The sequence below is a fragment of the Oncorhynchus gorbuscha genome, linkage group LG24 (assembly GCF_021184085.1).
Source record: "Oncorhynchus gorbuscha isolate QuinsamMale2020 ecotype Even-year linkage group LG24, OgorEven_v1.0, whole genome shotgun sequence".
Classification (NCBI taxonomy): domain Eukaryota; kingdom Metazoa; phylum Chordata; class Actinopteri; order Salmoniformes; family Salmonidae; genus Oncorhynchus; species Oncorhynchus gorbuscha.
Genome location: NC_060196.1, coordinates 8640151 through 8667767, shown reverse-complemented (window position 1 = coordinate 8667767; position 27617 = coordinate 8640151). Strand labels below are relative to the sequence as shown.

At 43.2% G+C, this 27617-nt stretch overlaps 1 protein-coding gene across 1 annotated transcript in view; it reads left to right on the top strand.

The window, feature by feature from the left end:
• The window catches only part of LOC124013410 (vascular endothelial growth factor C-like), a 58704-nt gene extending 32513 nt beyond the window's left edge, over positions 1-26191 (top strand). Inside the window, exons 4-7 of the mRNA XM_046327754.1 lie at positions 5331-5470; positions 15183-15295; positions 21405-21795; positions 24902-26191. Coding sequence (XP_046183710.1) covers positions 5331-5470; positions 15183-15295; positions 21405-21795; positions 24902-25013 — 756 coding nt within the window. The 3' untranslated portion in view covers positions 25014-26191. The remainder of the gene's footprint in view (positions 1-5330; positions 5471-15182; positions 15296-21404; positions 21796-24901) is intronic.
• The last annotated feature ends 1426 nt before the right edge of the window (positions 26192-27617 follow it).

The window sequence follows — 27617 nt, the reverse complement described above, 5'->3', positions numbered from 1 at the left end:
TTAAAAAACTATGCAGTAAATCGTTTTTTATGTATTATTTCTTACATTGTTAGCCCAGAAAATCTCAAGCGTGATGTTGTACCCACTGTGACTATTAAAACCATCTCTAACAAGAAACTGTGGATTGATGGCAGCATTCGGAACAAAACTGAAAGCACAAACCACCGCATTAAATCATGGCAAGGTGACTGGAAACGTGACCGAATACAAACAGTGTATCTATTCCCTCTGCAAGGCAATCAAACAAGCAAAGCATCAGTATAGAAACAAAGTAGTCGCAATTCAACGGCTCAGACACGAGACGTATGTGGCAGGGTCTACAGTCAATCGCGGATTACAAAAAGAAAACCAGCCTCGTCGCGGGCATCGACGTCTTGCTCCCAGACAAATTAAACAACTTCTTTGCTCGCTTTGAGGACAATACAGTGCCACTGACATGGCCCACTATCAAAGCCTGTGGGCTCTCCTTCACCGTGGCCGACGTGAGTAAAACATTTAAACGTGTTAACCCTCGCAAAGCTGCCGGCCCAGACGGCATCCCTAGCCGCGCCCTCAGACCAGCTAGCTGGTGTGTTTACGGACATATACAATCAATCCCTATCCCAGTCTGCTGTGCCCACATGCTCCAAGATGGCCACCTGTTCCTGTTCCCAAGAAAGCTAAGGTAACTGAACTAAATGACTATTGCCCTGAAGCACTCACTTTTGTCATCATGAAGTGCTTTGAGAGACTAGTCAAGGATCATATCACCTCCACCATACCTGATACCCTAGATCCACTCCAATTTACTTACCGCCCCAATAGTTCCACAGACGACGCAATCGCCATCACACTGCACACTGCCTTATCCCATCTGGACAAGAGGAATACCTACTGTATGTAAGAATGCTGTTCATTGACTACAGCTCAGCATTTAACACCATAGTACCCTCCAAACTCATCATTAAGCTCGAGACCCTGGGTCTCGACCCCGCCATGTGCAACTGGGTCCTGGACTTTCTGACGGGCCACGCCCAGATGGTGAGGGTAGGAAATAACATCTCCAGCCTGCTAATCCTCAACAATGGGGCACCACTACAGTGCATGCTCAGCCCTCTCCTATACTCCCTGTTCACCCATGACTGCGTAGCCATGCACACTTCCAACTCAATCATCAAGTTTGCAGACGACACTACAGTGGTAGGCTTGATTACCAACAACGACGGGACGGCCTACAGGAAGAAGTGAGGGCCCTTGTAGTGTGGTGTCAGGAAAATAACCTCACACTCAACGTTAACAAAACAAAGGAGATGATTGTGGACTTCAGGAAACAGCAGAGGGAGCACCCCCCCATCCACATTGACAGGACAGTAGTAGAGAAGGTGGAACATTTCAAGTTCCACAGTGTACACATCACAGACAAACTGAAATGGTCCACCCATACAGACAGTGTGGTGAAGAAGGTGCAATAGCGCCCTTCAACCTCAGGAGACTGAATAAATTTGGCTTGTCATCGAAAACACTCACAAACTTTTACAGATGTACAATCGATAGCATCCTGTCCTGTCGGGCTGTATCACCTCCTGTTATGGCAACTGCTCCGCCCAGAGGCTCTCCAGAGGGTAGTGCGGTCCGCACAACGCATCACCGAGGGCCAACTACCTGCCCTCCAGGACACCTACAGCACCCTATGTCACAGAAAGGCCAAAAAGATCATCGAGGACAACAACCACCCGAGCAACTGCCTGTTCACCCCGCTGTCATCTATAAGGCGAGGTCAGAACAGGTGCGTCAAAGCTGGGACAGAGAGACTGAAAAACAGCTTTGATCTCAAGGCCATCAGACTGTTAAACAGCCATCACTAACATTGAGTGGCTGCTGCCAACATACAGACTCAAATCTCTTGCCACTTTTATAAATGTAATTAATTGATTTAATAAATGTATCACTAGTCACTTTAAACAACGGCACTTTAATAATGTCTACATATCCTACATTATCCATCTTATATGTATATACTGCATTCTATAACATCTACCGTATCTTGCCTATGCCGCACGGTCATCGATCCTACATATATTTATATGTACAGTTGGAAGTTTACAGAAGTTTACATACACTTATGTTGCAGTCATTAAAACTTGTTTTTCAACCACTCCACAAATTTCTATAGTTCTGGCAAGTCGGTTAGGAAATCTACTTTGTGCATGACACAAGTACTTTTTCCAACATTTGATTACAGACAGATTATTTCACTTATAATTCACTGCATCACAATTCCAGTGGGTCAGAATTTTACATACACTAAGTTGACTGTGACTTTAAACAGCTTGGAAAATTCCCGAAAATTATGTCATGGCTTTTGAAGCTTCTGATAGGCTAATTGACATTATATGAGTCAATTGGAGGTGTACCTGTGGATGTATTTCAAGGCCTAGCTTCAAACTCAGTGCCTCTTTGCTTGACATCATGGGAAAGTCAAAATAAATCATTCAAGACCTCAGAAAATAAATTGTAGACGTCCACAAGTCTGGTTCATCCTTGGGATGCCATCCTTTCCAAACGCCTGAAGGTACCATGTTCACCTGTACAAACAATAGTACGCAAGTATAAACACCATGGGACCACGCAGCCGTCATACCGCTCAGGAAGGAGACGTGTTCTGTCTCCTAGAGATGAATGTACTTTGGTGTGAAAAGTGCAAATCAATCCCAGAACAACAGCAAAGGACCTTGTGAAGATGCTGGAGGAAACAGGTACAAAAGTATCTACATCCACATTAAAACAAATCCTATATCGACATAACCTGAAAGGCAACTCAGCAAGGAAGAAGCCACTGCTCCAAAACTGCCATAAAAAAGCCAGACTACGGTTTGCAACTGCACATGGGGACAAAGATCATACTTTTTGGAGAAATGTCCTCTGGTCTGATGACACAAAACAAGAACTGTTTGGCCACAAGGATCATCGTTATGTTTGGAGGAAAATGGGGGAGGCTTGCAAGCTGAAGAACACCATCCCAACTGTGAAGCACGGGGGTGGCAGCATCATGTTGTGGGGGTGCTTTGCTGCAGGAGGGACTGGTGCACTTCACAAGTAGATAGCATCATGAGGGAAAAAATGATGTGGATATATTGAAGCAACATCTCAAGCTTGGTCACAAATGGGTCTTCCAAATGGACAATGACCCGAAGCATACTTCCAAAGTTGTGACAAAATGGCTTAAGGACAACAAAGTCAAAGTATTGGAGTGGCCATCACAAAGCCTGGACACCCTTCCTATAGAGAATTTGTGGGCAAAACTTTAAAAGCGTGTGCGATCAAGGAGGCCTACAAACCTGAGTCAGTTACACCAGCTCTGTCAGGAGGATTGGGCCAAATCTCACCCAATTTATTGTGGGAAGCTTGTGGAAGGCTACCCGAAACGCTTGACCCAAGTTTAACAATTTAAAGGCAATGCTACCAAATACTAATTGTGTGTATGTAACTTTCTGACCAATTGGGAATGTGATGAAAGAAATTAAACCTGAAATAAATCATTCTCTCTACTCTTATTCTGACATTTCACACTCTTAAAATAAAGTGGTGATCCTAACTGACCTAAGACAGGGACATTTTTACTAGGATTAAATGTCAGGAATTGTGAAAAACTGAGTTTAAATGTATTTGGCTAAAGTGTATGGAAACTTCCGACTTCAAGTGTACATATTCCCATTCATCCCTTTACATTTGTGTGTATAAGGTAGTCTTTGTGAAATGTGTTAGATTACTTGTTAGATATTACTGCACGGTCGGTACTGGAAGCACAAGCATTTCGCTACACTCGCATTAACATCTGCTAACCATGTGTATGTGACCAATAACATTTAACTTTATTTAATTTGAGCATCGCTAGTTGATTTTACGGATAGTTGATTTTAAGCATTTCTTTCCTCTACCCTCAATGAACTATTCTGTGGGTACAGTGGGAGTGTTCTTTAAGACAGCTCTTTGGTAGTGCTCACTTCCTTTCCCCAGATGTGAGTAGTCCATTGTTAGGTACAGTACATCAAGACGCCTTAAGGAATTTCTCTCATGTACGTTGCCAGCCTAACGAGGGGTTATTGTGTTGTCTTTAGAGCGGTAGGGGGATGTGTGATGTAAGTGCATAAGCACGGCTGTAAGGAGCCGGATGTGGATGGGAAGGAGGGGCGGGTAGGGGAAGGTAGGGAAGCACCCCTCCCTGTCACCAGGGAGGACTTTCTGGGGTGACGTTAGGGCATGGGGGTTAGATCATCCCATTATTACAGTATTTTTGGTATTCCCGGGTATTCCCCTCACATATAAACCATTCCCAATCTCATCAATGTATTGGGATAAGGGTTGCAGTATTTATTGCGGGGGCATTTGTCAGGTTTTACCGCTTTCTTAAAAGGAAGCTGGAATGGCCTCCGCCAAAGCCCATGCCAAGGTGCTGAGACTAATCAGACTGGGCTGCCTTGGTAACATGTCTGCCAGGTAGAGGATCGGGGCGATTGCTTAGGTCAGTTTTAATCATCCAAAAGGACTATAGTCCTCATTGAGTGGCCTGTTATTTCTTTTTGAGTGAATGTGGACTGACTTGAAACGTTGAAGGGAAGAAAAAGTCTGTATTCAAGTCACAGAGACGTTTGTTTGCTATTCATGCTTTGGGGGCCAGTGGCCATTCAGAGACTCACTCTCAATCACTGCTTGAGTCTACTCTATTCCTCCCTATGCGGCCCTAGGACTGAGTAACCTCAATGAATAGTGTTTAATTGATCAGAAAGCTCCTGCCGACACTCATAAAAACATGCTCTCTTACCTCATTCCCTCTCTCATGGCTGCTATCCCATGCACTTCAATGTTGTCTGTAGTTGTGATTAGAGAGTTTATACACAGTGTGGTTGTGTGTCAGTGGTCTGTGAATTTAGAGTTGCACAACATGCCCCATTCTTAGCCCCACTTATCTGGTTGATTTTAGATTTCATCTTCAACCCTCAAATGGTTCTGACTAGAATGCTGCAAAGAAACTGTGGCAAAAGGTTGATCATCAAGTTTGGTTGCGCCGTGACATCAACTAGACAAATACAGGTCCTACAAAGTCCTATTATCTCTGACAGTTGCTTCATAATAGTTTTATTTTCTCTCATAACTGTCTGAAAACCACTACTCATTGTAATATATAATAATAATATATGCCATTTAGCAGACGCTTTTATCCAAAGCGACTTACAGTCATGTGTGCATACATTCTACGTATTGTAGTTTTCACCATTATGTTGACTAAAGAAAACTGTCTAAAAGTCCTACTATCTGTTACTTGACTCATTTTCTCTCTCTGTTTCTCCTAGCTGTTTGAAATCACAGTTTCCAGCAGTACAAATAACAACCTAGTGACGATCAGCTTTGCCAACCACACCCTGTGCAATTGTCTGTCCAAACTGGACGCCTACAGACAAGTACACTCCATCATACGACGATCTCTACCAGAGTAAGTGTTCCTTTTCTTAATCCAGTCCTCTAACTGAGCTATGTTGATCTGCTCCTACCCCTGTAGGAGTTAGGGGTAATAGTGATAGTAGGAGAGGTTCTGTAAAGTATCTTCTTATCTAGGCCTCTTCTAGTGCCTTTTTCTGGATTCCTAATCCAGTCTATGCCTTGTGTTTTCACATCCAGTACATTGGGTCCGTTGAATTAACTGCTAAAAGCGTTCTAGCAGATATCTGTCACAGGGACTTTTCCAAATGCCCAGAAAGTGAGGAGGCATTGTCCACCACAGGACAGGAAATACACTTCAAGAACAGTTTGCAAGATGTTGCGGATGTATTTAAGCCTGCAAAGAGCTCGTTCCCGCACCAAGAAACTTAGGATAGCGTCTCCGCTGTCAGCATGCTAACCAAAAGTCCTCAGTTCCAACAAACTCGCTCAGTTTTTCCAGTCAGTTCCTGGATTCTGGTTCTCTTTATTGGGAGTATATGTGGTGAAAGGGCTGTGTGTGTTTTGGATACAGTGGGAGGTTGCCTTATGTTGTACAGCAACAGTATTTTCCCTTGAACGGATATAGAGGTTCATATTGGCCAATTTAGTGTAGACACCTATTGTTCCTGTGCTGTGAAGGCTTCCTGTCAGTCTGTTGATGTAAGAGGTGCTACTACAGGAAATCCCAGCAGTGAACCGGGATTAACTTTCCATTTAGGCAGGGTAGTGCACTGTGGAGCATTATGGACTGAGTCCATAGTCACTACGTGGAATGCAGTGGCAGTAGTAGTAGTAGAAGCAGTAGCAGTAGTAGTAGCTGTAGTACTAGTAGTAGCAGTAGCACTAACAGTAGCGGTAGCACTTACAGTAGCAGTAACAGTGGTGATATAAGGAGCAGCAGGGTGGGGACGGCCTGTCAACACCCCAGGGAGAGGAGAGCAAGACCAGGGCTGCACAAGGCAAGCAAACAGGCTTAAGAGCAACACTCCATAAACACTTAGAATATACTATAGACAATGAGCTCATAGCTAAAAACTCAGGCCCAATGTATAACTCTGGAGCCTAGGTATACTCAACAAGGGCCCAGAGTTTGACCTGTTTCAGTTTACGTGTTCAGGAAAAACTCCTCGCCCCAAAATTGAATGGCTCATTTCAAACCGAAATAAGAAACTCGACACCAACCGACGTGTTCACTGGTCTTGTCATGTCATGTACTGTCAATTCATAGTCTCTAATGTGACACCATGTTTAGATCAATTGTAAATCTCTGTAAGTCTCATACGTGCGCTTTGTATACTAACAAGGGATCTTGCTCTCAATTTCTGCTCGGCATTGCACTGTTACAGTGCGAATAGTGTAAATGTTTATTGCCCTTGTGTCAACCCCACAGACTGAAGGATTAGCCTTTCGTCCATTCTTGACATGCGCCGGCATGCCGAGAAATGACTCATTCCCCAAGGTGAAAAACTCTCTTTTAAGCAAAGCAATGGCAATTGGAACACCATTGATCTGTAAGCCCTAATATTCTCCATGTCCTAAAGCTGTGGTGTTGTTGTGACCGACCAGGGAGGACAGTATTGCCAAGAGAGAGCTGCAGATCGATCCCAGATGAGAGACCTGCTACAGCCAGATCCAGGGCTGCTTTACAAATGGTACCCTATTCCTTTTATAGTGCTCTACTTTTGACCAGGGCCCATAGGGAATAGGGTGCAATTTGGGTTGGAGACAAGAAGTCCAAGTCGTGACTACCTGGCTGAAAGATCTATGGCAGGAAATGAGCCATGCTACAAGGCTGTTTTGCACGAGCCGTGTCATAGGGGCCAATCAATAGGATAGGTTGAAGCACAATGAATTACAATGTAGGTGTTTTTGGTATGGAAATGTTTATTTGTGTGTGATTAATGGATAGCATTACCTGACGTAGCAGGATAGCATTACCTGACGAATCTTACCTGACGTGACTAATTGAAATGCCTGGTCCTCTTTATGCCATTGCTGTTAATAAGAATGTGTTCTCAGTCAATTTACCTGGTAAAATAAGGATTAAGTCAAATAAGGCTGAGAGTCCATATTCAGGATGCCTATGATGTTATGACTTATCTGGCTGTGACATCACTACATATCAAATGATGGAATAAAGGTCTTTTTTCAGAGGGAATGAAGTTGACAAATGATCAGTGTTCGTCCCCTAAGACCCTGAGTTGGTCCTGGAGTTGTCAGAACTATCCTTCCAGAGAGAGTCAGCAGACCAGTTTATTATTATGTGATATTTTACAGCAGGGGAAGGGGAAAACGCATTATCCCTCGGCGAGTAAGATGCTCTCTCTCTCTCTCTTACATAACCAGGCTTCGCTCAGCGCTTCGCGTAAGAAAAAGCAGATATGTTCCTAAGGCGAGCAGAACTTTGTTATGCTAGAATGCATACTAAATTGCACCGTTTTTCCTTTGTAGTGCACTACTTTTGACCAGGGCCCATTTGGCTCTAATCAAAAGTAGTGCCCTATATAGGGAATAGGGTGCCATTTAGGACACATCCCTTGTGTTTTTCTTCTTTGCCTTGACACTAAGGGGTGTCTCTTTCCACCATTCCTTTCTGCCTGTAGCTCTAGTGGGGGTATGGTTACATAGCAGCAACAGTTTATGTTATGATTGCGGATATAGAGGCATTAAATCTGTATACAACATCTAAAAATGACCTAATGGAGTCTAGTCTAGACCAATCCATCCCCAGAATTATTCTGGATCACAGAAATAGGACCAAATTAAGCTGTGAGGGCATATAATAATTGATTAGTTTGGTCTGCGGATTCAGCTAGCTGCTAAAGACTGATACAGACCCGTGGGTCCAGTAGTAGAGCTCTGATCTTTCTCTGGTCTGTTTCTCTGCGGTTCTTTTCCACAGACCTTTACTCTTAACTGTTGTGAATGCTCAGGACACACAAGCACAGGTCTCTCAACATGTGTAAGGATCTCACCTATTGATATCAGTAGAAAAATCACGAGGAGATGCTATGGAATGGTAGTCTAATACATGTTGGCCAGTTCTGGCGTCATATAAATAGACACGTATCAAAACCTACGGAGAATGCTGTTGTCTGAATGGCAACATCTCGTGATCATATAGTAGTCTGTAGGCTGCCAGCGTTATGTGGTCTAATGGTAATTATCAAGACCCAGGGCTAAGTGCCAAAGAAGGAGCTCTCTGCCCTCACACATACTGGACATAATAAACCATTAGAGAGATGAGCTACTCTTCAGAATGAAGAGAAATGCTTTCAACTTGAGAGTGTAAGGTCCTCCCAATTCCTCACATGTCAAATAATAGAGTGTGTGTGAGGTGAAAAGACTGGTAATAATTACGAAAAGTTGGCTAAGAGTTTCACGCTCGCTTGCTTGTTCTTTGGGATGGAGAATTTGGGAGTTACTCACAGGCGTAATGAAAATAAAATCTCTCTCTGGGATACCGCAGGATAAACAGTTAGCCGTTACCCGAGCGAGAGGAGCGAGGAGGAGCTCAAAGGGCATCCCATCCGTTATCTAAGATGACGTTGATCCTGGCGTGCGGCTGTCCGTCAGTCGGTGGGGAAAAAACTCATTGCCAATAAAACGCTTGATGTCGAGAGACGTAACACAGATGTGCTGCTGAAGCTTTGTTCCTCCCATTTGAAAAGATAAATATCTTGGCTTGAGCTTGTACAGTATGTGTGGGTAAAATGTTGAGTGAAGCTAGTCTTTCTAATATATGCCATTTAGCAGACGCTTTTATCCAAAGCCACTTACAGTCATGTGTGCATACATTCTACGTATGGGTGGTCCCGGGGATCGAACCCACTACCCTGGCATTACAAGCGCCATGCTCTACCAACTGAGCTACAGAAGGACCTCTGAAAGATTAAGGCTTTTTGCAACAGATGCGTAGCTAGTTCTACAGATGGACATTTAGTGGGGGACCTATTCAAGAAGAGGACGTTTGGCATATGGAATGCTGACGTGCGTACTCTGTAGACCTGTGCCATAAATTGGAGCAGGAAAGGACAATGCAGCAGGTACCGCCAAGACTGCAGAGCTATAAAATGTCACATTATGTACAGTGATGCTCTATATCACCAGATCAATTTACAGTAACATAAGAAAAGCTAGTAAATCAGGTTGATAGCCCGCTAACATGTAGTCTACCTTCTATTGTATGCACACAGTTATTATTCATTTCAAATTCAAATCACATTCCAGAGGAGGCCCTGAACATACCAATCCATTTCTCATCGGAAATATAGACAGTATTTGATTTGCTATATGAATCAAAACAACACATACCAGAGGTCTGCACATACCACATACAAGTCCCATCTTGATATGAATTATAGACAGTAGTTGTACTATATTAATCAAATCGCATGCAGTAGTTCTTCTTTCTGGCTGAAGAAGAACTAACATGCACACTTTAAAACAATGTGATTTTAAAATCTTGGAAGTACCTGGTTAACTGGATAAAATAAGTGAATGATTTTAAAAGACACTTCACGGACTTTGTTAGTGACGCAATACTTTCTATTTCAATTCCATACCGCTGGGTGCCTCCCGAGTGGCACAGCGGTCTAAGGCACTGCATCGCAGTGCTTGAGGTGTCACTACAAACCCGGGTTCGATCACAGGCTGTGTCACAGCCGGCCGTGACTGGGAGACCCATGAAGCGGCGCACAATGGGCCCAGCGTTGTCTGGGTTAGGGGAGGTTTTGGCCAGCCAGGATTTTCTTGTCTCATTGTGCTCTAGTGACTCCTTGTGGTGGGCCAGGTGCCTGCAAGCTGACTCTTGAGCGAGCAGTGTGTCAAGAAGCAATGCGGCTTGGCAGCGTCGGGTTTCAAAGTACGCATGGCTCTCAACCTTCGCCTCTCCCGGGTCCGTAGGGGAGTTGCAGCGATGGGACAAGTCTGTTACTACCAATTTGGATATCACGAAATTGGGGAGAAAAGCAGGCTCGGTACATATCTTCCGAATATCACTATTAGTGCACTTTTTATCATCCTTGAGGCGCACACCATGTAATGGGATGCTAAAACGTAATTCCTCTCATAAACATAATTTCCCTGTCTTTATAAGACTTGTGGGTATTGCATCAAAAAACTATGGCATACTCCTTCACATCACTGGAATTCCATATTTATTAAAAAACTCAACAATTTATACAGTTGTCCATTTTCATTAAATAATTGTCTTTTTAGCTTCTGTGCCCTCTAAAATAATGGCATGGATTATACAACAAGAGTAACACGGAACCCAAACCGGCTGCGCGCGTGCGCCATCGTGCATACATTTATTCCCCCCCCCACTCCAAACGTGATCATGACACGCAGGTTAAAATATCAAAACAAACTCTGAACCAATGACATTAATTTGGGGACAGGTTGAAAATCATTAAACAAGTACAGTTCCCGCTCAGCCCAGTCAAAACTGTTCGCTGCTCTGGCCCCCCAATGGTGGAACAAACTCCCTCACGACGCCAGGACAGCGGAGTCAATCACCACCTTCCGGAGACACCTGAAACCCCACATCTTTAAGGAATACCTAGGATAGGATAAAGTAATCCTTCTACCCCCCCCCCCTTAAAAGATTTAGATGCACTATTGTAAAGTGGCTGTTCCACTGGATGTCATAAGGTGAATGCACCAATTTGTAAGTCGCTCTGGATAAGAGCGTCTGCTAAATGACTTAAATATAAATATAAATATATATATATAATATAAATATATATATTAAATATATTACCCCAGCCTATGTATTATCAAGGGGGGTGACACCTTGGCTGTCTAAACGGGACACGTCTGTTGTGTGTTACGGAAGGTGCACAGGGCACGTGTTGTTAATCGGATTACGTGTCTTCCTACGAAGCCACAAACATGTCAGGAGGGTGATTTTTGTTCTTTTTTTCAGCCCTTTGGAATGTGGTGTCTGCTTAAGCCACTGCGTGTATGGTAATCGAAAGCACATTGACAGTCCCTCAAACGTGTAGAGCTGCCACTGAGCCGTTTCATGGCAGCTTTTATTTCAAATAAATAGTCAAAAGGATATGTTGTTGTTTTCCGTAGATAATCAACACAAAACTTTAATTTGGCCAACATCTGTTTCCATTGTTGCATTTGAAACGAATGCTTTTGTGAATTCAAAACAGTTTATTTTTCTGAAGTGCTCTAACCACTAACTGTAATTTGTTATCAGGTCGACTAAGCTCACTCTTCACTTTCAAGCAGAGGCACAACTTTCACTGGGGACGGGGGGGGACATGTTCTGAAATTGCATTTTTGTCCCCCACAGTTTTATCATTGGAATGTGATACAAAACAAGGCAACTGTGTTCTTTAGGGCCATGCGGATGCCGCAGAACGGTCGGGTAAGCTGTTTGGAGTGTTTGTCTGACTGGATTAAAAAAATGTAATGAATTATGTCCCCCCCACTTCTAAAACAAAAGTAGCGCCCCTACTTTCAAGCATATGGATGCTTACTGTGATTAGCACACCAATTGTGGAATGTCTCAGATATGTTTTTGGAGTTTCAGAGGTTCTGACCTCAAAGAGGCCTGACAAATGTTGTTATTGCGGGGATTTCCATAATAAAAGTGCCCGCCCATCCCCCTTACTCACCCCAACGCCCTCCGTTGACAGAATGTTGTACCAGGGTCATATATCAGACAGGACCTCCATTTAAAGACAGGATGATCTTAGACCTGGGGAGATGAAGGCAGAGAGAAGGAAAGAGGTGAGAGGGTGAAGGAGGCTTCATGCCTCCCTACCTGACTCCCAGGCCTACCTGAACGTTTGTGTATGATAAACCCCTGGCCGTGCTACTTGTCTCACTCTCTCACCCCATCACCCCCCGACAAAGGGGGCTCAATCAATCGCAGAGAGGGGGTAACCTTAGCTGTTACACCTGTCCACTTTCTCAGTGGGGCTCGGTGCAAAGGTGAGGGGGTGCTTCTCGGGGCAGGGATTGGCGGCTTGGAGCGGGGCATGGGTCCTCCTGTCCCTTATAGTGGACTCAGTCAGCTTGAGGCTGAACCCCTGCAACCCTGCCTGCTGGGGCTGATATTGGGGTGATATATTAGAGATCAGGTCTGATATTGGGGTGTAACAGTATATTTGAGATCAGATCTGATATTGGGGTGATATATTAGAGATCAAGTTTGATTTTGGGGTGATATTTTACAGATCAGGTCTGATATTTGGGTGATATTGGGGTGATGCCCTGGTCGTTCGTTGAGCTGCCATGACTGGACCATTTAAATCAAACTGCCAGAGCAGAGGGGGAGACAGAGGGGGAAACAGATGTAGAGACTGAGGGGGAGACGGAGGTTGAGATGGAGGGGGAGAGTCATAAATCACTACCAGAGAAGGGTAAGACCTGCTTTTTCACTTCCATGAGGAAACAAATGGTCTACATTTTCATGGAGAAAAAAAGTTCCACTGTCAAGCCGTTAGTTTGCCACTCGCACAGCTTGTGTATGGTTGGCATTTCCTCAGGACAGAGTTATAGAAAAGGGATATTTTACTAAACCAGAGGCCCATTTTTTTAACAGTGGGTTTGCCCTTTTCAACTGCACTGACCAGCTGAATGCACTGTAACACTTTACACAGTTGTACTGCATGTCGAAAGAAGCCTTAGACCTGCATGCACTCACAGCACGGTGGCTAGTTACGCAAGTGTGCGTCGAACGCAGCTTTATCAAACTGTTTAGGAATGTTCCATGCTGAGGGTCGTAGAGTTTGTTAGCCTTTTTGCACCTAAACACATGAAGCTTCAAGTGTGAGTTCCAGGAGCTACAGCGGAAGCCTCAGCTCTAGCACAGCACCTACCCTGGTGTGTAGCACAACGGAAGGTAAACGCAATCATTCGTTTCATACACTTGTTTTCTTTACCGTTCCCACCTGCTCCATTCATATTCTCCACCCTCTTGAAAGGATGACAACAACGATCCCCCTATAGAGGCGCGAAGTACTCTTTGTTGGCTCTCTCTTCAGAGGCTGAATGGAGCTAATGTGGTCCTCTTTTCAGTGCAGTTCCTATAAGTAAATTAATCAATTGAAATAGTCCGTAATCTATGGATTTCACATGACGGGGCAGGGGCGCAGCCATGGGTGCAGCCAATCAGTGCAGCCATGGGTGCAGCCAATCAGTGCAGCCATGGGTGCAGCCAATCAGAATTCGTTTTTTCCCACAAAAGGGCTGTAAAACAGACAGAAATACTCCTCAGTATGTTCAGTGTAAATACCAATTCACTTCAATACATTTTAACTGGATATACTGCCATTTTATTTTTGTGTCCAAGCTCTTGCAATTCTACTGCTGTTGCATTCATGTGGGTTAGATGTCGCATAACAACAGTCCTTCTCCATATGAAGCTTGTATAGAGTTGACGTGTTTTAAATGCATCTTCGATAGTGCAAACATTTCACTCCACAACTCCACCCTGCTGAGAGCTATCCCTTTTCTTTCACAGCAGTTGAAGCAGCCAGAATCAAGTTCAGCTCGGAATGCGGCCGTGCTTCCACTGGCCAGCGGTTGCACTGTAGCACGAGCCGCGGGTTTGTCTCAGAGCAACAAGGCAGATGGATGCAGCATGACACTGGCTCTGATAAAGTCTGTGTGGGTCGGTTTCCAGTATGTGATTTCAACTGGATTCTCAGCAGTGGTCTAGCCTCATGTGTAACGGCTCCGAAGTGGATGATATCAGAAATGTCAAAAACTAAATAGACCCATATTGGTCTGGCAAGTGTCAGATGTGCGTGTGAAACACGCTGGCCACGATGGTCAGTCATTTGTCTTGTCAATGGAAAGCCAATGGGAAGTGTGTGAGTAGAGAGAGAGAGAGAGAGAGAGAGAGAGAGAGAGAGAGAGAGAGAGAGAGAGAGAGAGAGAGAGAGAGAGAGAGAGAGAGAGAGAGAGAGAGAGAGAGAGAGAGAGAGAGAGAGAGAGAGAGAGAGAGAGAGAGAGAGAGAGAGAGAGAGAGAGAGAGAGAGAGAATCAGAATCATGTGGCGTGTGTGCCAGCCTCACCATGTGCTTTGAGTTAGAGCGACAGACAGTGTCTCCGGTTTTGATCCTTTTCACTTTCCTCCCCCTAAATGATCATCCCCGTTGACAGATCCAGTGGCGATTGAAGTGCTATGTTCTAAAGTATTACTATGTGGAGTGGAAGGAAGCTCAAGAAGAGATGAATAAAGCTCTAATCTAAAGTGAAGGGTCTTACCAATGCTAACCAATGTTTACTAGGCTACCAAATATATTCTTCTGACTTTTTTTCCATTGCTGTCCATTGATGTCTTCCCGAGAGTCCTCTCTCTTTGATGGTTGTTTGTCTAAACTCAGCCAATCAGCATCCCTCTTATCTTTAAGGGGGCAGAAATGTTTCATGTCATCAGACCCAATTGGCTTATTCACTCTCACTCTAAGATAGATGTGCTGAAAACCCTTAAAATAGCCCTATCAGTCCAGCCCTGTCACATTTCATCCAACAACCAAAACAACATCAAATGTTACATAGCTTAGTGTCGTTTGGGCCAGGTTAATGAATGTCGATGAAGTGAGGAATTCCCACTCCAGCTACTGGCACCCAAATGGCACCCTAATCCCTATATAGTGCACTACTTTTGACCGGGGCCCATATGGCTCTGGTCAACAGCCTCTGTCTGTCGGTTTCCTCCTCTTCTAATGCTAATAACCGTTTTCCCCTTACAGATGTCTGGTAGCCAATAAAACCTGCCCAAAGAACCACAGCTGGAGCAACCGCTTGTGCAGATGTATGGCGGTGCAACGTGACACCCCTCCCCCGCCCCAGATACAACACTCGGGTGAGTAGGCCCTCGTAATGATGCTGATACTGCACTTGTTGCACAACTGTATTACAGCTAATTAGACTGAATTACCACTTATTAGACTGAATTATCGCTTTTTCGACTGAATTAGCTACTGCTTATTAGGCTGAATTAACATTTATTAGATTAAATTAACACATATTAGACTGAATTAGCTACCGTTTATTAGACTGAATTGCTGCTTATTAGACTGAATTAGCTACTGCTTATCAGACTGAATTAGCTACTGCTTATTAGACTGAATTACCGTTTATCAGACTGAATTAGCTACTGCTTATTAGACTGAATTACCATTTATCAGACTGAATTAGCTACTGCGTAGTAGACTGAAATACCACTTATCAGACTGAATTAGCTACTGTGTAGTAGACTGAAATATCGCTTATCAGACTGAATTAGCTACTGCGTATTAGACTGAATTACCTGTTATTAGACTGAATTACAGTTTATTAGTCTGAAATACAGCTTATTAGACTGAATGAGCTACCGCTTATCAGACTGAATTAGCCACTGCTTATTAGACTGAAATAGGTACTGCTTATTAGACTGAAATATCGCTTATCAGACTGAATTAGCTACTGCGTAGTAGACTGAAATATCGCTTATCAGACTGAATTAGCTACTGCGTAGTAGACTGAAATATCGCTTATCAGACTAAATTAGCTACTGCTTATTAGACTGAATTACCGTTTATCAGACTGAATTAGCTACTGCCTATGAGACTGAATTACCGCTTATTAGACTGAATTAGCTACTGCTTATTAGGCTGAATTACCGTTTATCAGACTGAATTAGCTACTGCGTATTAGACTGAATTACCGCTTATTAGACTGAATTACCGCTTATCATACTGAATTAGCTACTGCGTAGAAAACTGAATTACCGCTTATCATACTGAATTAGCTACTGCGTAGAAAACTGAATTACCGCTTATCATACTGAATTAGCTACTGCGTAGAAAACTGAATTACCGCTTATCATACTGAATTAGCTATTGCGTAGAAAACTGAATTACCGCTTATCATACTGAATTAGCTACTGCGTAGAAAACTGAATTACCGCTTATTAGACTGAATTAGCTACTGCTTATTAGGCTGAAATACCACTTATTAGACTGAATTAGCTACTGCTTATTAGTCTGAATTACCGCTTATCAGACTGAATTACCTCTTATCAGACTGAATTACCTACTGCTTATTAGACTGAATTACCTCTTATCAGACTGAATTAGCTACTGACTGAATTATATAGACTGAATTACCTTATTAGACTTATCACACTGAATTAGCTACTGCTTATTAGACTGAATTACCGCTTATCACACTGAATTAGCTACTGCTTATTAGTCTGAATTACCGCTTATCAGACTGAATTACCTACTGCTTATTAGACTGAATTACCTCTTATCACACTGAATTAGCTACTGCTTATTAGACTGAATTACCGCTTATCACACTGAATTAGCTACTGCTTATTAGACTGAATTACCGCTTATCACACTGAATTAGCTACTGCTTATTAGTCTGAATTACCGCTTATCAGACTGAATTACCTACTGCTTATTAGACTGAATTACCGCTTATCAGACTGAATTAGCTACTGCTTATTAGACTGAATTACCTACTGCTTATTAGACTGAATTACCGCTTATTAGACTGAATTAGCTACTGCTTATTAGACTGAATTACCACTTATCAGACTGAATTAGCTACTGCGTATAAGACTGAATTACTGCTTATTAGACTGAATTACCTCTTAATGTGGTGAATTATGTTTCTCTTTGAGTTCAATATTACTAAGATAGGCTTATGCTGTTCTGAGGGTGTCCTAGTTGTGGTGTGGATTGAAATGTGGAGTCAAGAGAATGTGTTGTGCATGATTTAATAGTCTTTTAATGGCCTCTTACAATACTGTGTCAGAGTGAAGCGACATGCTAGAGTATCATAAAGAAACAAAAACAGACACAGAGAAAGACAATGTGCTCTTGGTTTTCTACAACAGCCCTCAAAATCCTCACAGAGACACAGACCAGCACTTGAGTCTCTTCAACAACTCACCAACAAGAGAACAACTCATTCCACTCCACTCAATGTGACGCGAGAACGTACCCGTGATCCCCATACACTATTTACAACCCGAGTCCACTTTTTCTCTAAGGCAGATGTTGAAAGCACCCAGTGAGCTGTCACTACGAAAACACAACATGGCAGTTGTTTTTCAGTAGACGTGGCTACGCAGTAGAGAGAACAAATGAGAGACAGAAGAATTCAAAAAGAATCCCAGAGCTCTGGATTCCATGGCTTCGTCCCAAATGCAACCCTATTCCCTTTATAGTGCACTACTTTTGACCAGGACCCATAGTGGACTATGTAGGGAATAGGGTGCCCTTTGGGACGAAACCCATGGCTCGCGCCACTCTACCCCAGCCACAAAATGTTTATGAAGCACTGAAAGCAGGAAGCCAATCAAACAACTCTGTTTTTGCATGAAAGTTAATCTCTCTTAACAGACCTTGGCTTCAAAGTTTACTTACTCATATTAAAAAGTGTCTGGGTAAATTGGGGACATCGAGCCATCAAGATTTGGTTTAATGGGGATCACCCTTTTTCATCAGCTGATATTGACTTTATGATCAAAGCATAGCTTTCTCATGCAGTTACCAGATTGAAGAAGGTGTTGGTCATCTGTAGGTTGATTGTCCAGTCATACGATGACATTTACTGGCTGACAATTCATTGAATTTCTCATTGATTATCATTCAACCCCATTGCCATGTTCTACCATTTGATGGAACCCAAAGAAACATTTAGCTAGGCTTATATCTTCCACATTACAGACAAATAATTCAACGGGAGGACTTGTTAGCAATAGTCATATGAGAGCAGCAGAGCTGATTTGTGTTTCCTCTTCACACTAACCAACTTCGACAGGCCCAATCAGAGGTAGATCTAGAAGCTTAGAGGTGCGTGCTCTGCTCTACTCCGCTCACAGGGACAGTTTATCCCAAATGGCCACATTTGAGACGCAACCATGGAATAGAATGCCTCCGCTATGCAATCAGAGGCTCCCCAGGTCAGTATGAAACACCAACTGAAGTCTTCAGAGGAACAGACACCAAAACCCTAGAGCTGGACAGTTATAGCACCTGTGTAATATACAGTTGGGGTCATTACTTCTATAGGGGATTAGGACTTTGATTTAAGGGAGACAGATACGTCATTGTGCCGTGGTTAATGTCCGTCCGGATTTAACCATCATCTAGTGTGCGGTATCATTCACAGAGGGAGGTGAGGTAGCTAGACCTGGGTTTTGTTTTTCATTGGTTCGACTGCATCAGGGTTGTCACTAATGACTAATAGAGGGCTCTCTCTCCTATTTCTCTGCGGTCACATCCTCTTGCATGAAGAGAGTGAGTGATTGAGTGAGAGTGAGAGAAAATGAGAGTGAGAGTAAGGTAGAGCGAGAGAAAGAAAGAGAAGAGAAGAGAGGTAATGAACTTTTTTTTTTTCTACCACGTCTCAAGGTTCGTGGTGATCTCATAAGTCACATAAGTAATGGTAGGTATGGGTGACTCCCTCTGCAAATCAACCAGAGTTTGGATGTCAGCTAGATCCTTACTCCCGCCTGTCTCTCTGTCTTATCTCTTCAGATAAGCAGAACATTGGCTTATAATGATCTCTACCCAAGACAGAGGAGCTGGAGATCCGCGAGAGACCTTTCTAGCTCCATTAACTACAGTACACTACCTCCCTGACGATCACAGAGACACCGTCGACACATCGTTAATTGCGGTCGACGTCAAGAAAAAGGTTGACTTGGATGCCACTGAAAATGTGGTGATTATTTTCAGATTGCAAAGTTGTGGGACCGTTCCAAATCAAGCCAAACTTGATGAATGATTTACTCTAAATGCAACTCAATAATTGAGAACTGACATTGATTCATGATTCATGATAAACCACAGTGCAACATTATGCATATTCAAGCATAAGGGATACTTGACCAATTATCGGATGTGTTATTGAATAGCATCAATCACTAAAGGCTCATGAATTATGAATTGATAGTTTGTTCAAAGTGGAAATGTATTTTTCTCTTTGTCTGAAGCACCACAACAGCCCCATATGCAAGCAAACAGTCCATTAATGTGTTGGGGTTAGAAAACCTCGCTGTGGTAAACATCTCCACGCGTTGCCATCGCAATCTGGGTCTGTTCATCAGCAAACACATAAACACAGAAACGACAGGAATTTAGTTCCTGACTGCAGCCAAATCTCTCTCTCTCTCTCTCTGGACGATATCCCATTTGTTTATTCGCCCGTGTTGTAAAGAAAACATCTGTTTGCTCCACTGGGGGGAAAATATATTGTGAGGAATTTAGGGCAGGAATGCTCATTCTATTCAATCTATCTCCAATAGTTTGCTGCTGTGATGTCAAACAACATCTCTAGCTTTCAAGTCTGCAGAATACTGGTATGTTCTTCTTATGTACAGATACAGGATCTAAATTTGACCAGTTTCTCACAGCAGGAAAATAATCCTGCAGCAACAGCAAATATAGAGGTTGATACATTTTTAGTTAGGGCAAATCAAGTTGGACATTTTTAAGTGGGAATTACAAACTTTAGAAGCTTTTAAAACCTTGAATACATTACGAGTTTGCATTTCCTGCTGTGCAGGAAATTTCCTGCAACAAGAGGGTGATCAAATTAAGATCCTACATCTGTAAGCTCTTGAGAAAAGTGTTCCATACCATCCGAACCAGAGGGTTACAACATCAACCTCTCCACACAGACGACTAGCCGAAAATAGAACATTTCACAATCTGTTAACAAGTGCTGACAACTCACAAATGATAGCAACCAGGGATATAAAACACATCTGTCTTTAGAACACCTACATGTGTTCAGATCAGATCACATCCTGCCTCTTCCTGGGGTGGGGTCAATTCCATTCCGATTCAGGAAGCGCCTCCTGAATTGACTGAATGGAAATATAACTGACCTCAACCCTGGTCTCTCAATAAGAATATGGTGAACTGACATGGAAATGCTAAATGTGTGTAATGTGTATGTTTTTATGCTTTTAATGTATGTTTTTATGTCTGTTTTTATCCTTTCAATGCCAAGAGTGCCAACGCCAATTTTCAATTTTGTGCAAACCTAATGGGCAATAAAGTTTTGTAATTGTAATGTAAGTGTAATGTAAGTGTAAATATAAGTGTATTTGAATATATTTTGTCACACAACACAATGCCACAGATGTCTCAGGTTCTTACTGCAGGAATGTAAACTAGAGCTGTTGCCAGATAATTTAATGTTCATTTCTCTACAATAAGCCACCTCCAATGTCGTTTTAGAGAATTTGGCAGTACATCCAACCGACCTCACAACCGCAGACCACGTGTATGATGTCGTTGCTCATGTCAACGTTGTGAACAGAGTGCCCTATGGCATTGGGACACTCTGTTGGGTTATGGTATGGGCAGGCATAAGCTACGGACAACGAACGCAATTACATTTTATCAATGGCAATTTGAATGCACAGAGATACCGCGATGATATCCTGAGGCCGATTGTCATTCCATTCATCCACCACCATCACCTCATGTTTCAGCCTGATCTGTACACAATTCCTGGAAGCTGAAAATGTGTCTACTCACCGGACATGTCACCCATTGAGCATGTTTGAGATGCTGTGGATCGTCATGTACGACAGCGTGTTCCAGTTCCCGCCAAATTACCAGCAACTTCTCACAGCCATTGGAAAGGAATGGGACAACATTCCACAGGCCATAATCAACAGCCTGATCAACTCTATGCGAAGGAGATGGTTTGCGCTGCATGAGGCAAACGCTGGTCACACCAGATACTGACTGGTTTTCTGATCCACACCCCTACCTTTTTTTAAAGGTCTGTGACCAACAGTCACGTGAAATCCATAGATTAGGGCCTAATGAATTTATTTCAGTTGACTAATTTCCTATGAACAGTAACTCAGTAAAATCTTTGAAATGATTGCATGTTGTGTTTCTATTTTTGTTCAGTATAATTCCAATCTAATCTCCTCCTCTGTATCTCTCTAGACTCGTTTGAAGCGGATGTCTGCGGGTCAGATAAGGAGTTGGACGAGGAGACGTGCCAGTGTGTTTGCAGGCGACAGCTTCGGGCCTCGGGCGCATGCGGACTCCACCGCTACCTGGATAAGAACACGTGCCAGTGTGTGTGTAAGACGCTCCCATCGTCCTGTGGGCCACACCAGCTTTTCAATAAAGACACGTGCCAGTGTGTGTGTAAGAAGCTACCATTGTCCTGTAGGCCGCACCAGCTTTTCAATAAAGACACGTGCCAGTGCTCCTGCGCCAGGACATGCCCCAAGCACCAGCCACTCAACCGCACCAAGTGTGCCTGCGAGTGCAACGAGTCACCCAACAGGTGCTTCCTGAAAGGCAAAAGGTTCCACCAGGCCACCTGCAGGTAAATACAGCTTGATGATGATGATGATGATGGTGATGATGGATGAAGGATGGATGAGAAGGATTGTTGAAAAGGAGGAGTAGGACGACATGGGGAAAGGTAAAGAATGGAGGATAGGGATGATGATGACATTCCAAATTGCTACCGGGACAGCCTTTTCTGGTCTTTTCAGAGCATATTTCCATAGCAGACCATATACATTAGCATAGTCATTGGTAATTCAGGTAGCCAGTCAAGACAAAGGACTGAAGGGGGGGGTGAACATCTCCTCCATTGAGCAATGTGGAAAGAAGAGACTAAGTGACTTAGAGGAGAGTGTGGTTTGGAGCGTTCCTGACTTATTAATGGTATTCCAGTTCCAGTTGAACCCAGTACTTTGCTGGAGACGAGACTAGGGCATAGGGCTCTTGGCCAAAAGTAGTGCACTAAATAGGGAACAGGGTGCCATTTGGGACGCAGCCTAGGTAGAAGTCCTGTTAGATCCATACCGCGAAGCCACAAGGCTGTACCACAGCTGTGTTTGCCAAACCCTAAAATGACATGGCCTGTGTAAGACTAACCCTCTCCAGCTGGTGTGTAGCAGAGCCATGCTTCCAGACTCTGGGTAACAGAGAGAATGTATGCGGCCGCACATCCAGAGCTGTGGCATGTTCTATCACTGACGCCAACAAAACTAGAATGACGGGCTCAAATAGAACGTGAAGAGTTATTATGTCAGCAAACCACTGGAATATATGAATTATGTTAACTGATGACTACAATTGAGGACTCAAAAACATGTCTATTTGCACACAGGGAAACTCATATGAACTGCTATACTATATAGACTAAAAGTATGGCCAAAAGTATGTGGACGCCCCTTCAAATTTGTGGATTCAGCTATTTCCACACTCGTTGCTGGCATGTGTATAAAATTGAACACACAGCCATGTAATCTCCATAGACAAACATTGTCAGTAGAATGGCCCGTACTTAAGAGCTCAGTGACTTTTAACGTGGCACCGTCATAGGATGCCACCTTTCCAACAAGTCAGTTCGTCAAATTTCTGCCCCGGTCAACTGTAACTGCTGTTATTGTGCAATGGAAACATCTAGAAGCAAAGTGGTAGGCCACATAAGCTCACAGAACAGGACCGCCAAGTGGTGAAGCGCGTACCGAGTAAAAATCGTCTGTCCCTGGTTGCAACCCTCACTACTGACTTCAAAACTGCCTCTGGAAGCAATGTCAGCACAAGAACTGTCGGGAGCTTCATGAAATGTGTTTCAATGGCCGAGCAGCCGCACACAAGTCTAAGATCACCATGCACAATGCCAGGCGATCGGATGGAGTGGTGTAAGACTCGCTGCCTATGGAGGAGTGGAAACGTGTTCTCTGGAGTGATGAATCACACTTTACCATCTGGCAGTCCTACGGATGAATCTGGGTTTGGAGGATTCCAGGAAAAGGCTACCTGTCCGAATGGATAGTGCCAACTGTAAAGTTTGGTGGACGAGGAATAATGGTCTAGGGCTGTTTTTCATGGTTTGGGCTAGGCATACAAGGACTTTCTTGACAATTCTGTGCCTCCAACTTTGTGGTTTTGGGAAGGCCCTTTTCTGTTTCAGCATGACAATGCCCCAGTGCGGCCCAGAGCCATGACCTCAACCCCATCGAAGCCTTTTGGATGAATTGGAACGACGACTGCGAACCAGGCTTAACCAGGCCCAACATTAGTGCCCAATCTCACTAATGCTCTTGTGGCTGAATGGAAGCAAGTCCACGCAATGTTCCAACATCTAGTGGAAAGCCTTCCCAGAAGAGTGGAGGCTGTTATAGCAGCAAAGGGGGGACCAACTCGATATTAATGCCCATGACTTTGGAATGAGATGTTTGACGAGCAAGTGTCCACATACCTTTGGCCATTTAGTGTATATATGTTGGTGACATGACATCACATGACTGGTAGTCATACATGTTCATTTTCCAGATGCCCTCATACACAAATTGGACATAAATCATTTTCATTTCAAAGCTGACAACAGCTTTATTTTTAGAAGTCTGCAAGCAGAGAAGTCCTGTGAATACAAATCCGCCCAGGGTTGTAAATGAACTTGCAGTCCTGCACATTACACTGCGATAAAAACACTGGAATAAGGGCAGCCCTTTTACCAGTGATCTCACTCAGGTTACGCTGCCAGTTCTGCTCCTGTGGTCTTAAACCAGTGCCAGGGTGATAAACTATACCCAGTTAGTCAATATGAGCCCTCGTTAAGGGCTTGGTGTTCATTGGTTACAGTACAACATATTTCACTGGCAAATAAAAGGTTTCACTGCCTCACTGCTGTCAGTTAACTGCTAGTTCCCTCTGCCTGAAGGAACAACCCACTACGGTGACCCCTTGTAAAACCACGTTAATATGATTTATGACCCATCTGCAGTAGGGATCCAATGTCGGGAACACGGCCGATAGAAGAGAATCCGTTTTCGTTTATTCCTGTTTTTATTTGATACCAAACTTACTAGAAAAGGTGAATTTCCTGAAGAAAAGTCCGACCCCAACTGAGGGAGTTTTTGTCAGACACCTGAGGGACTTCCTTATATCGATGCCATACCATTGACATATACTGAGTCAGAGGTTATACCTAATAGGACAAATATTAAAAAGACAGAGTATGCCAGAATTGAGTAATAAAAATGTGTCTTTATACATATTGTTAAAACTCCTGCATATTACACGATTTAAAGGGAAATTGACAAAAAAAATGCAAATTGATATTCATCCTCTCCAGCACCACCCCAACATTAACATGTCTGAAAATGGCGCATTTCTGTGTTTTGTAGTAAAAAATATAGAGGGACATAAGTGTTTTCAATGACATCTTCGGTGTGCATCATGTGATTTTAACCAACTATGAGCATTGCCTACTAATTGTCCACTAATAGTCATCTAATTGGACGATGATGTCATTGGAAACACATCTTCCTTTTTGGTACGACAAAACATAGAAACACAACATTTCCCCATAGGTTGGGGAATTGATGTTGATGTTGGTGTGGTGCTGGAGATGATGAATTGTTTTATAATGTCCCTTTAACATGAATGGTCTTTATCTTCCCCTACTGTAGTTGCTACAGACCACCTTGTGACGTGCGGAGGAATCGGCGCTGTGCATCAGGTTTTTACTTCAGTGAGGAGGTCTGCCGGTGCGTACCGACATACTGGAGAAGACAGGATTAACTTTGAGTTCACATTATGCAGCTGACCTGCTAACCAATTAGAACGATTAGAATCTATTATGCTAGCCGCAATCGTGTGGAGAAGTACCTAGCCTGGACCTAGGTCGCGAAATGGTTGAAAGGACACCGACTTTGTGGGCTACTTTGGAATTATAAAGTGGCACATGGGACATATTATGGACATATTGATGTGAACCCCAAATATCATGAGAGGATCTAATGAAAGGACTGAAGGATGAGGAGCAATTTTGTATTTGTTTGTTATTCGTATGTCAGATATTGATGATATAATTTATTGCCACTAAATGTTTGCCACCTCTTTGTTTATTGCCATTTCAATCTTTCCAAGAAAATACACTGTGATCAATATGTGTGTATCATGCGATGCCTCTTTAAAATTAAAGTTGTATATTGTTAACTTATTTCTAATCTAGTTTATCATATTGAATTGGAGTTACTGATTGTAAATAACTATTGTACACACTTATCTTACAATTATGATCTTATGGCAGGCTATATTTACACAACAGAAAACGTCATTTAAATTTCCATTATGAATTAACGCAAAATAGCATGTCATTTCTGAACTGCCATCCACAGCATACACATTTATGTTAGATACTTGAAAATATACTATATATCACTTTTATCTTTGGTCAAACCACCTCACCAGCAGTACTAACTAGGATCATGATGATGGGGCCACAAGTTTTCCCAGGTTTGGCCCATTTTATGACATGATGAGGATATACTATGAATCCAAGTCACCAGTAGTAAACCTCCAAGGAAGGGATACGGTGAACTAATACATGAATCCTGCCTTGTCAATGAATGAATACTACTACTATAGAAAACCCTAATCAGCCAAATGGACAAGGATATCCAATCTACAGTACAGCAGAATGAAGACCAGTATGAGAATGCTCCTAATCGTCTGACCAAAACTCATTGGACAAGTGAATGGATGTTTCAAAGTCTACCATGAAAGAGACAACGGTCTAAGGACAATTGGTTACTAAGATGTTTGGAAGGTGCTCACTCCGTATGGGTTTAAACAAGAGCAGGTCGAGTTCTTGTCATAGTGTTGAAGTATTTCATGGTCATTTTCTACGTCAACTGTGTTTGTATTGTTCCTATGTTTTTCTACTGGAAAATAAATCACCAATTTCGCAAGACGCACAGCTACTCTGAGTTCAGTGATTGGACTGATGTACCTGACTGTTGACAGATTATGTGGAAGCAAATAGTTCCTTTTTACTTGTCCTGTCTTTTGTCTTGTGTGCAGAGAAACTAGAAATGGACGCAGAAAAGCGATGAAAGAAGGCAAGCTAGATGGACTGTGGGTTTTGGCTTATTTCAACTGGAGAGTTGGAACACTTTAATCTTGACATGGATATGCAAGCTAGCCACCGGGTTGGTACGTGAAAGACCACAGATGGCACTTTAATAAATGTGTATTTATGAGCTTTGGAACTGGCCTGGGTCCACCTGATATTCACACACACTTTTCGTCTGAGCACGGTACATATAGTAAATCATTTGCTGCTCTCGTCCCACGCCAATGTTTCAGTGTTAGTGTGATGTGTATGTTTTTTTGTTGCTGTGTGTGTGTGTGTGTGTGTGTGTGTGTGTGTGTGTGTGTGTGTGTGTGTGTGTGTGTGTGTGTGTGTGTGTGTGTGTGTGTGTGTGTGTGTGTGTGTGTGTGTGTGTGTGTGTGTGTGTGTGTGTGTGTGTGTGTGTGTCTGTGTGTGTGTGTGTGTGTGCGTCTGTGCCTGTGTGTGTGTGTGTGCGTCTGTGCCTGTGTGTGTGTATGTGTGTGTGTGCATGCCATATTCCTGGACATCCCCGTTTTGGGCCTGCCTCAACTACTAGAGGTACCGCTAATTACGTTATAAAGTATTTCAAAGTACATGGCCCTCCAATAATGCCATACATTCATAGTTCCATTGGGAGGGGAGGGGTGAGAGGTAGAAAGGGGCTTACTGCTGGTCTCCCCAGTTAAACAGAGCTCCACCTCTTTCTTATTTACACACCAGGTGGGCCCTTGTCCTCTTGAACCCCCAACCCTCACCCCTTAATCATTGTTCACTTCACCAGTGTAAAACATCTGGAGCACTTTACCTCCATTACCTCCAACTATTCACTCCCTGTTACACTTTATCCAGACTCTTTATCTTCCATCAAGACTCTTTATGTTCCAGCCAGACTCTTTATCTTCCACCGAGACTCTTTATCTTCCATCCATACTCTCTACTTTCCACCCAGACTCTTTATCTTCCATCCATACTCTCTACTTTCCACCCAGACTCTTTATCTTCCATCCATACTCTCTACTTTCCACCCAGACTCTTTATCTTCCATCCATACTCTCTACTTTCCACCCAGACTCTTTATCTTCCATCCATACTCTCTACTTTCCACCCAGACTCTATTTTCCACCCAGACTCTTTATCTTCCATCCAGACTCTCTACTTTCCACCCAGACTCTTTATCTTCCACCCAGACTCTTGATCTTCCACCCAGACTCTTGATCTTCCACCCAGACTCTTGATCTTCCACCCAGACTCTTTATCTTCCACCCAGACTCTTTATCGTAATCCAGACT